General features: G+C 48.6%; 1 protein-coding gene across 1 annotated transcript; it reads right to left on the bottom strand.

Annotated features, from left to right (window-relative positions):
* Nucleotides 1-6,178: 6,178 nt before the first annotated feature.
* LOC137367161 (putative nuclease HARBI1) lies at nucleotides 6,179-7,924 on the bottom strand. Its single transcript, XM_068028597.1, has 3 exons — nucleotides 7,395-7,924; nucleotides 6,788-6,881; nucleotides 6,179-6,598 (listed from the first exon to the last, which is right to left on the bottom strand). Exons 1-3 carry the CDS (start codon nucleotides 7,922-7,924, stop codon nucleotides 6,179-6,181), a joined length of 1,044 nt encoding a protein of 347 aa, XP_067884698.1.
* Nucleotides 7,925-10,779: the final 2,855 nt, after the last annotated feature.

The raw sequence follows: 10,779 nt of genomic DNA, 5'->3' as shown, positions 1-10,779 counted from the left end.
TCAGTATCGGAGGAGTCGCGAATGGTGCTGAACATTCCCACTTCTGACCTTATGATTGAAGGAAGGTCATTGATGAAGCAGCTGAAGATGGTTGGGCCTAGGACACCACCCTGAGGAACTCCTAAAGTGATGTCCTGGGACTGAGATGAATGACCTCCAACAACCACAACCATCTTTCTTTGCACTAGGTATGACTCCAACCAGCAGAGAGGTTTTCCCCTGATTCCCCTGGAGTCCAGTTTTGCTTGGGCTCCTTGATGCCATACTCGGTCAAATGCTGCCTTGATGTCAAGGACAGTCACTCTCACCTCACCTATTCTAAGGAGGGATCCTTACTCTGCGTTTCTTCAAGGAATCAATCTCTACAAAGAGTTCCTGAGAGTTTAATATATTTTCATTTTTTTCTGCCTTTTCTAGTTGATTTTGCTGTGAATATTCGGGAAGAAGTATCTTGTCTAGGTGGGGTTAAGACTCTGACAGAGTAAGGAAGGTGAATTCATCCAATCGCTAACTCATGGAACCTCAGGAATCCTGTTATATTTCACACATTTCTGTTGATGTTGATGCTGAGGGGATGGACACTTTTCGATCCAAAATGGGGCTCTGCAGTGCCCGTACTTTTGGTGCTATGGGTGAGGCCCATGCCGGAAGCTATTTTGGGGCGGTCAATAACACAGGAATGAGGATCATGCACGTAAAGTATGCAGAGTATGCAGGGCGTGCTGTCAATCAGTGTGTAATGCTGATTTGACTGCAGCACTTCTATTTTTGACCTCGCCACTCCAGCTAACACTCTCTTAAACACACACAGCTAAACATGCATTCAGCAACAAGAAGGACCACCCCATATCAATGCTATTTAAAGGATCATCAACCACTCTCAGGTTAGTTGCTGATTAATTTCTGCTAACTCTGTTTGATTTTAGTGTTTGGTGGTTTACAAAGTTGTTTAAAGTTGGTTTAAAGTTGACATGGAGTGCTGCTGCGTGTGGCGAAGGCCTTGGATCTGACTTCAAGGGTTCTGTACATAGCACTTTCTCCCAGTCATGGGTAGTATAGTTAACATCCCCCTTGGGCTGCAGCATGAGAGGGAGATAAAGCAGAGGCAGCAAAGGCAAACTGCTCACAGAGGGAGGAGGAGGAGGAAGACAGAAAGCTCTGAGTAGGGGTCTTATCCACCTAGCGTCTTCCGGCAACATTTCTCTTACCTCGACCTAAGCCAGGAGAAGTGTGTGTGTCAACTCTGTTTTACAAATGCAGTGCTCTCAGAAATCTGCTACCTCTTGCAACAAGACCTGCAGCCTCAGAGCAGGATGTGGACCTGAATTTCTTTGCATCAGGCTCCTTCCAGACTGGAGCAGGTGACATTTGTAGTGTTACGACCAGGTGAGCAATGTCTAGGGGTCTTTTGCTATCTTTACCTGGTCTTATTGTAACAGGATTTAATTTTTAAACACACTGTGTTTTGAGCTCCCCTTTGCCAATTATAAGGCAAAGAACTGAGCGCACACAGGATTTCCATGTTTTAAAGCAGAACAATTAAATTTATTAAACCTTAAACTTGAACTCTAATATGGTTCACGCTTATGGATATACAATGTACCCATGTTAGCATGCACACACGATATAAGCATGCAAAGTAGGGACAGAAAGAGCAGAGGTAAAGATAAGTTCAACAGTTTGAGGCAATATCTTGTTACTGGTTTCTCGAGCTCACTGTAGTCCTTGATTGAAGGTATGGTCTTGTGTTGCTTTGGGGCCCAGTATTAGTCTTAAAACTTGTTCACATAGGAAATCTTTCTCACTTTTAGTTTCATGTGTTTTCACAAGATTCAGTTCCGTGGAAAGAGATGAAGGCAGACAGGAGAGCCTGTAATTCTTGCTTCAGTTCCAGGAGAGGTATTTACTCCATCAGCACACAGCTTTGTCTCCCCTTAAATCCCTTTGTTGGAAGTTCAAATTAAAAAAGCTCCCAGGGTGCTCAGCAGGTTAGTCATATGACTAGCTCCTTATATGGAATAGTCTCTTCAACGTCCTTTGTTGGAAGTTCAACTTGAAAAGCTCCAGCCAGCTAGACATTTGACTAGAACTGGTTTGACCACTTCTGTGTATTGGAGAAACAGGGACTGGCTCCCTTTGTTTCCACATTGTCTGGGACTATGCAAATGTCCTTCCAGTCAGAGATTGCAATTTTAAGTTTTAATGTTCATGTGGCGAAATAATGTGTGCCTCAATCTTGGCAGGTGGGGTTTGCCTGACAGTAGCATTTCCCAGTTTGCCGTCCACTAATGCATCAGAGAGGTGACAGACGCTGTTTTTGCAGGAGAGGGGAGTTCATTGTCTTCTCTCTGACTAGAGAGAAGCAGATGGAGCATGCACGTGGTTTCACAAGGACAGCGAGATTCCCCATGATGCAGGGTGCCATTGATTGGACACATGGATTTGCAGTTCCACATCTCAATGGTAACCAGAAAGGATTCCACTCACTGAATGTACAGTTGGCATGCGACCATGTTCATCACATCATGCGAGTGATAGTCTGCTATTCAGGTAGCAGTTATGATGTTTTTATTTTGTGCCAGTCCACTGTTCCCTCAATATCTGAGCTACCATGGCAAACCAGAGAGTGGCTTCTGTACAACAAGGGCTATTCATTTAACACCAGGCTGATGATTCCGGTGCTCAAGCCAACCACATGTGTCCAACATGTGTACGATGAGAGCCATGCTGGCCACAATGAAACATCACTGAGCAAACCATTAGGGTGCTCAAGCAATGGTTCTCCCATTTGTAACACTTTGGAGGCGCCTTTTGGTATTCCATGCACCTTCAGTGGCTCTGAGAACTCTGCATGCTTCTCAGAGTAGAGTAAGAGGAGCAGGATCTACAGTGAGGGCACTGATAGCAGGCTGGGGGGAACCAGGAATTGTCTTCTGATCTTAAAGGGTGACCCACCAGACAGTCACACATCCAATTGTGGCCCCTGTGGAGGACCGGTACCCGTGTGCGGCAATGGCACAGAGAACAACCCGGGTGGCCCCACGGTTCACCAACGATTCCCTGTATGTCCTCTTCCAGGTGGCTGAAACAAGGCAGGAGGTCCTCTTTATTTTTGATTCATTCATGGGATGTGGCACTGGCTAGGCCAGAATTTATTGCCCATCCCTAATTGTCCTTGAGAAGGTGGTGGTGAGCTGCCTTCTTGAACCGCTGCAGTCCATGTGGGGTAGGTACACCCACAGTGCTGTTAGGAAGGGAGTTCCAGGATTTTGACCCAGCAACAGTGAAGGAACAACGATGTGGTTCCAAGTCAGGATGGTGTGTGACTTGCAGGTGGTGATGTTCCCATGCGTCTGCTGCTCTTGTCCTTCGAGATAATAGAGGTCACGGGTTTGGAAGGTGCTGTCTAAGGAGCCTTGGTGCATTGCTGCAGTGCATCTTGTAGATGGTACACACTGCTGCCACTGTGCGTCGGTGGTGGAGTGAGTGAAAGTTTGTAGATGGGGTGCCAATCAAGTAGGCTGCTCTGTCCTGGATGGTGTCGAGCTTCTTGAGTGTTGTTGGAGCTGCACCCATCCAGGCAAGTGGAGAGTATTCCATCACACTCCTGACTTGTGCCTTGTAGATGGTGGACAGGCTTTGGGGAGTCAGGAGGTGAGTTACTCGCCACCGGATTCCTAGCCTCTGACCTGCTCTTGTAGCCACAGTATTTATATGGCTACTCCAGTTCAGTTTCTGGTCAATGGTAGCCCCTAGGATGTTGATAGTGGGGGATTTAGCGATGGTAATGCCATTGAATGTCAAGGGGAGATGGTTAGATTCTCTCTTGTTGGAGATGGTCATTGCCTGGCACTTTTGTGGCGCATATGTTACTTGCCACTTATCAGCCCAAGCCTGGATATTGTCTAGGGCTTGCTGCATTTCTACACGGACTGCTTCAGTATTTGAGGAGTCGCAAATGGTGCTGAACATTGTGCAATCATCAGCGAACATCCCCACTTCTGACCTTATGATTGAAGGAAGCTCATTGATGAAGCAGCTGAAGATGGTTGGGCTTAGGACACTACCCTGAGGAACTCCTGGAGCTCAGATGATTGACCTCCAACAGCCACAACCATCTTCCTTTGCACTAAGTATGACTCCAACCAGCGGAGAGTTTTCCCCCTGATTCCCATTGACTCCAGTTTTGCTAGGGCTCCTTGATACCATACTCGGACAAATGCTGACTTGATGTCAAGGGCAGTCACTCTCACCTCACCTCTTGAGTTCAGCTCTTTTGTCCATGTTTGAACCAAGGCTGTAATATGGTCAGGAGCTGAGTGGCCCTGTCAGAACCCAAACTGGGTATCACTGAGCAGTTTATTGCTAAGCAAGTGCGGCTTGATGGCACTGTTGATGACACCTTCCATCACTTTACTGATGATTGAGAGTAGACTGATGGGGCGATAATTGGCCGGGTTGGACTTGTCCTGCTTTTTGTGTACAGGACACACCTGGGCAATTTTCCACATTGCCGGGTAGATGCCAGTGTTGTAGCTGTACTGGAACAGCTTGGCTTGGGGTGCGGCAAGTTCTGGAGCAGAGGTCTTCAGTACTATTGCCGGAATATTGTCAGGACCCATCGCCTTTGTAGTATCCAATGCCTTCTGTCGTTTCTTGATATCACGCGAGTGTGATGCTGGGGACTTCAGGAGGGGGACGAGATGGATCATCAACTTGGCACTTCTGGCTGAAGATTGTTGCAAATGCTTCTGCCTTATCTTTCGCACTGATGTGCTGGGCTCCCCCATCATTGAGGATGGGGATATTTGTGGAGCCACCTCCTCCAGTTAGTTGTTTAATTGTCCACCACCATTCACAACTGGATGTGGCAGAGTTTAGATCTGATCCGTTGGTTATGGGAGCACTTAGCTCTGTCTCGGACAGAAGGAGGAGGCCTCCCAGATCACCAGGACGGCCTGGACGGAGGTTGCGGAGTTGGTTAACAGCCGTTGAGTTGTGAGGAGGATGTGGATATAATGCCACAGGTGGGTCAATGACCTTCTCTGCTCTGCCAGGGTGAGTGGCATATCTCAGTCCTCGTTGCTTTGTACTCAGATGGGTGGGTATGCAGGTGTTGATGTTGCAAAGTAGAAACCCTCCATTTGGAGTTAATGGCTGCAGCTCTGTCATGGGGCATATACCTGGCACATCTGACCAGCACAAGGGTCCAGAAGTGTGTCAGCCTCACATTTGCATGGCAATGGTCCCAGAGGCAGCATGCTGCAAGAGGGATGAGCGGATGGTCTTTCAAGTCAAGTAACTGAAATGATTCTCACATGTCTCAACAGGGGAAGGGGGCCCAGATTGCCTGTGGAAGTGCATGGACCTGTGCCACTGTGCCACTCATTGCGAGTCTTGCTGCTGTGGAGGAGGAGGCACTGCTGCTGGCTGGTGAGGATGGAGGACGGTCAGTTGCAGACAGTGAGGCCGGAGCAGCTGGCCAGGAGGCTGAGTTCCCTAGATTACGAATACAGGCGGTGGGGGGAGCTTCAAACTATGAAGGTTGGTCACGCATTCAAAGTCATAGACATGTGGCCAGACTGCAGGCGAAGACATGTCTTTCAGTCCGGAGTGTAACACAGATCTGATCATTCTGCTTTCTGTTGCAGGTGAATCCCAGCTATTGCCAGGTGAAAGATCTGGGGGATGTCCGATCCCTTCTGAGGAGGAGGAGGGGACCTCAGAGGGTGCAGAAACACATCCATGCCCCATACTGATCACCAGCTCAGATACAGTCACCTCGGTTGGGCAAATTGCACATTCAGGTTTGTGGTCACAACCTATTTCTATCACTGCACTGGTGCCAGACCAGCTGCCGGAGGTAGTTTCGGCTGAGACCTCTGACACTCGGGGAACTGTGGGAGACCAGGCCAGTGCTGAGCCCCTTGCTGATGACAAGCCTCTGAAGGCATCCGTCAGGCAGCAGATGCTTCAGCTGCAGCGTGAGGTGTGTGAAGATCTGGAGGAGTTATCAGAGGGTATGCGTGCTCTGGCTCAGACTGTGGAGGAGTCCATACAGGCCATGAGTTCTGCCATGTCCCTCTCATCTGTGTGACTGGCTTCCTCCATTGAGAGATTGGCGACTGTTGTGGAGAACCAGCTCCAGCAGACCAACCAGTGGCTGTCGGAGATTCGTTCAGACCTGTACACCAACGCATTGCAGGTGAGCTCCATGTGTCAGTGTCAATGCGATAGAGGGACGAGGCACCTGGGCTCTCCTCCAGGTGCTCATCTGTCTCAGGTCAGCAGGGAGGCCCAAATGTGCCTCGTGATGGCAGAGGAACAGCAGCAGTCTGTATCTGGGGGTCCTGTCAGGGCGCTCCTGATGTGAATAGCGGCTCCTTGGCTCCTCTGCCAGTGACACTCGCACCTCAGAATGCCAGGATGTCAGAGGATGGTCCTGAGACTGCTCAGGGTCACCACAACATGCCGGAGTCCTCATGGCCTTGGGCAGCCAGAGGACGGCCACCAAGGACATCCCGAGCCCCGGGGCAGCCTGTTCAGCCACCAGCCTCTGCTGTAGCTGGCGGCGAAGGGGGATCGACACGTAGGAGCGCTCGGAAACGATTTAAGAAATCATTGCAACGGCACTTAGGTTTCACTGGTATGATTTAGATTTATATTAATATTTGTGCAAAATTCTATAAACTTTATTACATTTCTCTTTTTGCTTATGTCTCAAGTAAGTGATGATGTACAAAGCAATTTTTTTTCTACCTGATATGGAGACTCGGGGGAGGTTCACCAGTGGCCCTTGAGTTAGAGGGAAAGGTGAACCATAGCAGCTGTGATTAGCACTTGGCGGTGAGTGCTTCTGGGCTTCCAGTAGAAGTGAATGCCTGAAGTTAGATTGACATGTCAGTCGCTGGCAGACTGCACGGCTCAAGAACCTCAGCTCAGGAGAAGCACCTCAGTATTAGAGATTCCCGAGCCTCCAATTCTTGTGAACCTCTAAGTGCTTCACCCAGCCATCCAGGTCGCTGCTCCCCCTCCTCCTCAAACCCTTCACCCTCACTGGCTAGGCCAGCATTTATTGCCCCTCCCTAATTGCCCTTGAACTGAGTGGCTCAATGCACCATCTCACAGTCCACCAGATTGCTGTGGATCTGGAGTCACATGTAGGCCAGACCAGGTAAGGATGACAGATTACCTTCCCTAAAGGACATTAGTGAACTAGATGGGTTTTTTCAAACAATCGACAATGGCTTCATAGTCACCATTAGACTAGCTTTTTTAATTCCAGGTTTTTTTATTAATTGAATTCAAATTTCACCATCTGCCTTGGTGGGATTTGAACCCATGGCCCCAAAGCACTAGCCTGGGCCTCTGGGCTATTAGTCCAGTGACATTACCACAACGCCATCGCCTCCAAGTATCCATCCTCACAGGCACTCAGGGGGTTGAAAAGCAGTGGCACCTGAGAGTCCTGGAGAATGAATGCGTCGTGACTGCTGCCAGGATAGTGAGCAAACACCTGCAATATACCCTTGCGGTGGTCACAGACAAGGTAGACATTGAGAGAGTGAAATCCCTCCCAGTTAATGAAGGCCCCTGATTGGCCTTCTGGAGCTCTGATGGTCACATGTGTACAGTCAATAACTCCTTGGACCATCGGGAACCCAGCGATGGCGCTGAAGTCTCTGGCTCTCTCAGTCTGATTAGCCGCATCTGTCTTGAACTTGATGTACTGGTTGGCCTGCCTGAAGATGGTATCAGTGACCACCTTTATGCAGTGACGTGCAGATGATTGTGAGATTCCACACATGTCTCCTGTGGCAGCTTGGAATGAGCCTGATGCATAGAAGTTCAGAGCGACTGTGACCTTTAGAGCCACCAGCACCAGATGGCCACCCACACAGTTGGTGCTGACCTCCACTGCCATTATCTCACACAGAGATGTTACAGTCTCTGTGACAGGTGCAGTTATCTAAGACACTGGTGTTCTGACATCTGCAGGAAACTAGACCGCTGTTGGTACACCCTGCTTCCTGGGTAGATTTGACTCCTCACAGGTCCTTGCGCCCAGTCCAATCTGTGGCCTTCTGCTCCTCCCCCATTACCAGGCTGCACCTGCAGGTGGCCGGCAGGTCGCTGATGTCCTTGGCCACTTGCCCACTTATCCCTCCTTGTCCAGTTCTCTTCCGCGCTGGAGGACCTTCCTCCAGAATGGACAATTTCCACGACAGCAGCATCCCAAAAATGTAACGGGGACAGCTTTTTACTGCTTGCTGCAAGGAATGACACTCACACACCACCTCCAGACCCCCACCCGGGATAAATCACAGAAGCTATGGCCCTGCCAGGAGAATCAATCACACAAGTGAGCCCTGGTGAGCCAGCAATATCAGCCCAGACCTTGGAATTTGTTGCTAAATAAAACACGCAAAACCCAAAACTCCAGTAGCTCACACTCCTTCAGTTGACACTCATTTAAAGCTGCTGGGTCTGCAAACCACCACCGCCCCCCACCATCCCCCACCGTGTGGCCCATGCGTATAACGTAACATGGCACAGGGGATGTAAAATAGCAGTCAATTGGCTGTTTAATTATCTCAATTTACCATCAATTGTCTTACATCAGATGGCGAGCGGTGTCCCCATCTGGCCTGCCGTCCGAAGAGCGTAAAATGGCGATCTGGCGACCCATTCCGACGGAGCTCGCCATCTTTCGCCGAAGCCACCTCCGAGGATGCCCGATTTGATCGAATTGAGATATTTAGGATGATCAAGGTAGTAGGCTGGGTAGGTACAGAGAAACGATTTCCTCTGGCCCAGTAGTCCAAAACTGGGGAAACAACTTTAAAATTAGAACTAGGCCATGCAGATACCATTTCTTACAAAACTATGAGGGGCATTGATAGGTTAGATAAGAAGAAACATTTCCCTTAGCCGAGGGGTCAATAACCAGAGGGCATAGATTTAAGGTAAGGGGCAGGAGGTTTAGAGGGGATTTGACCCAGAGGGTGGTTAGAATCTGGAACACATTGCCTGACGAGGTTGTAGAGGCAGGAACCCTGACAACATTTAAGAAGTATTTGGATGAGCACTTGAAATGCCATAGCATACAAGGATACGGGCCAAGTGCTGGAAAATGGAATTAGAATAGTTAGGTGCTTGATGGCCGGCACAGACACGATGGGCCGAAGGGCCTGTTTCTGTGCTGTATGGCTCTGTGACTCTAAAGGATAGTGGAAATCTGGAACCCGCTTCTCCAAAAAGCTGTTGATAATGGGGGCTAATTCAAAATTTCAAAACTGAGATCAGCTATGATCTAATTGAATGGTGGAACAGGATGAACGGCTAAATGGCCTACTCCTATTCCTATGTTCATTTGTTCCTATGAGATGATAAGTATTTAGGATGTGAATGTTTAAGATTTGATGTTGTTTCCTCATCAGGGAAGTCACTGGCCTGTCTCGATAATTGCTTCAGCCCCATTGTGTTGGGGAGGTCTGACAGGACTTTCCTTTCTGAATGTGAACAACAAGAGATAAAAGAAAGACACAGCCATAGACACAGGCAGTCCAGCAAAGGCTTTTGAGACTATGGGACTATGTAGATAGGGATGGAGCCATTCTGGACCTGGTATTGGGGAATGAGCCCGGCCAGGTGGTCGAAGTTTCAGTGGAGGAGCATTTCGGGAGCAGTGACCATAATTCCATAAGTTTTAAGGTACTTGTGGATAAGAATAAGAGTAGTCCTCAGGTGAAGGTGCTAAATTGGGGAAAGGCTAATTATATCAATATTAGGCAGGAACTGAAGAATTTAGATTGGGGGTGGCTGTTTGAGAGTGACGAAGGTGATTGATGAAGGAATGAAGGGCAGTGGATGTTATTTATATGGACTTTAGTAAAGCCTTTGACAAGGTCCCTCATGGCAGACTGGTACAAAAGGTGAAGTCACACGGGATCAGAGGTGAGCTGGCAAGATGGATACAGAACTGGCTCGGTCATAGAAGACAGAGGGTATCACTGGATGGGTGTTTTTCTGAATGGAGGGATGTGACTCGTGGTGTTCTGCAGGGATCAGTGCTGGGACCTTTGCTGTTTGTAGTATATATAAATGATTTGGAGGAAAATGTAGCTGGTCTGATTAGTAAGTTTGCGGACGACACAAAGGTTGGTGGAGATGCGGATAGTGATGAGGATTGTCAGAGGATACAACAGGATATAGATCGGTTGGAGACTTGGACGGAGAAATGGCAGATGGTGTTTAATCCGGACAAATGTGAGGTAATGCATTTTGGAAGGTCTAATGCAGGTGGGCGGTATACAGTAAATGGCAGAACCCTTAGGAGTATTGACAGGCAGAGAGATCTAGGCGTACAGGTCCACAGGTCACTGAAAGTGGCAACGCAGGTGGATAAGGTAGTCAAGAAGGCATACGGCATGCTTGCCTTCATTGGTCGGGGCATACAGTATAAAAATTGGCAAGTCATGTTGCAGCTGTATAGAACCTTAGTTATGCCACACTTAGATTATTGCGTTCAATTCTGGTCGCCACACTACCAGAAGGACGTGGAGGCTTTGGAGAGGCTACAGAGGAGGTTTACCAGGATGTTGCCTGGTCTGGAGGGCATTAGCTATGAGGAGAGGTTGGAAAAACTCGGATTGTTTTCACTGGAACGACGGAGGTGGAGGGGCGACATGATAGAGGTTTACAAAGTTATGAGCGGCATGGACAGAGTGGATAGTCAGAAGCTTTTTCCCAGGGTGGAAGAGTCAGTTACTACGGGAC

The sequence above is a fragment of the Heterodontus francisci genome, chromosome 3 (assembly GCF_036365525.1).
Source record: "Heterodontus francisci isolate sHetFra1 chromosome 3, sHetFra1.hap1, whole genome shotgun sequence".
Lineage (NCBI taxonomy): Eukaryota > Metazoa > Chordata > Chondrichthyes > Heterodontiformes > Heterodontidae > Heterodontus > Heterodontus francisci.
This window is presented reverse-complemented; position numbering and strand designations above follow the sequence as displayed.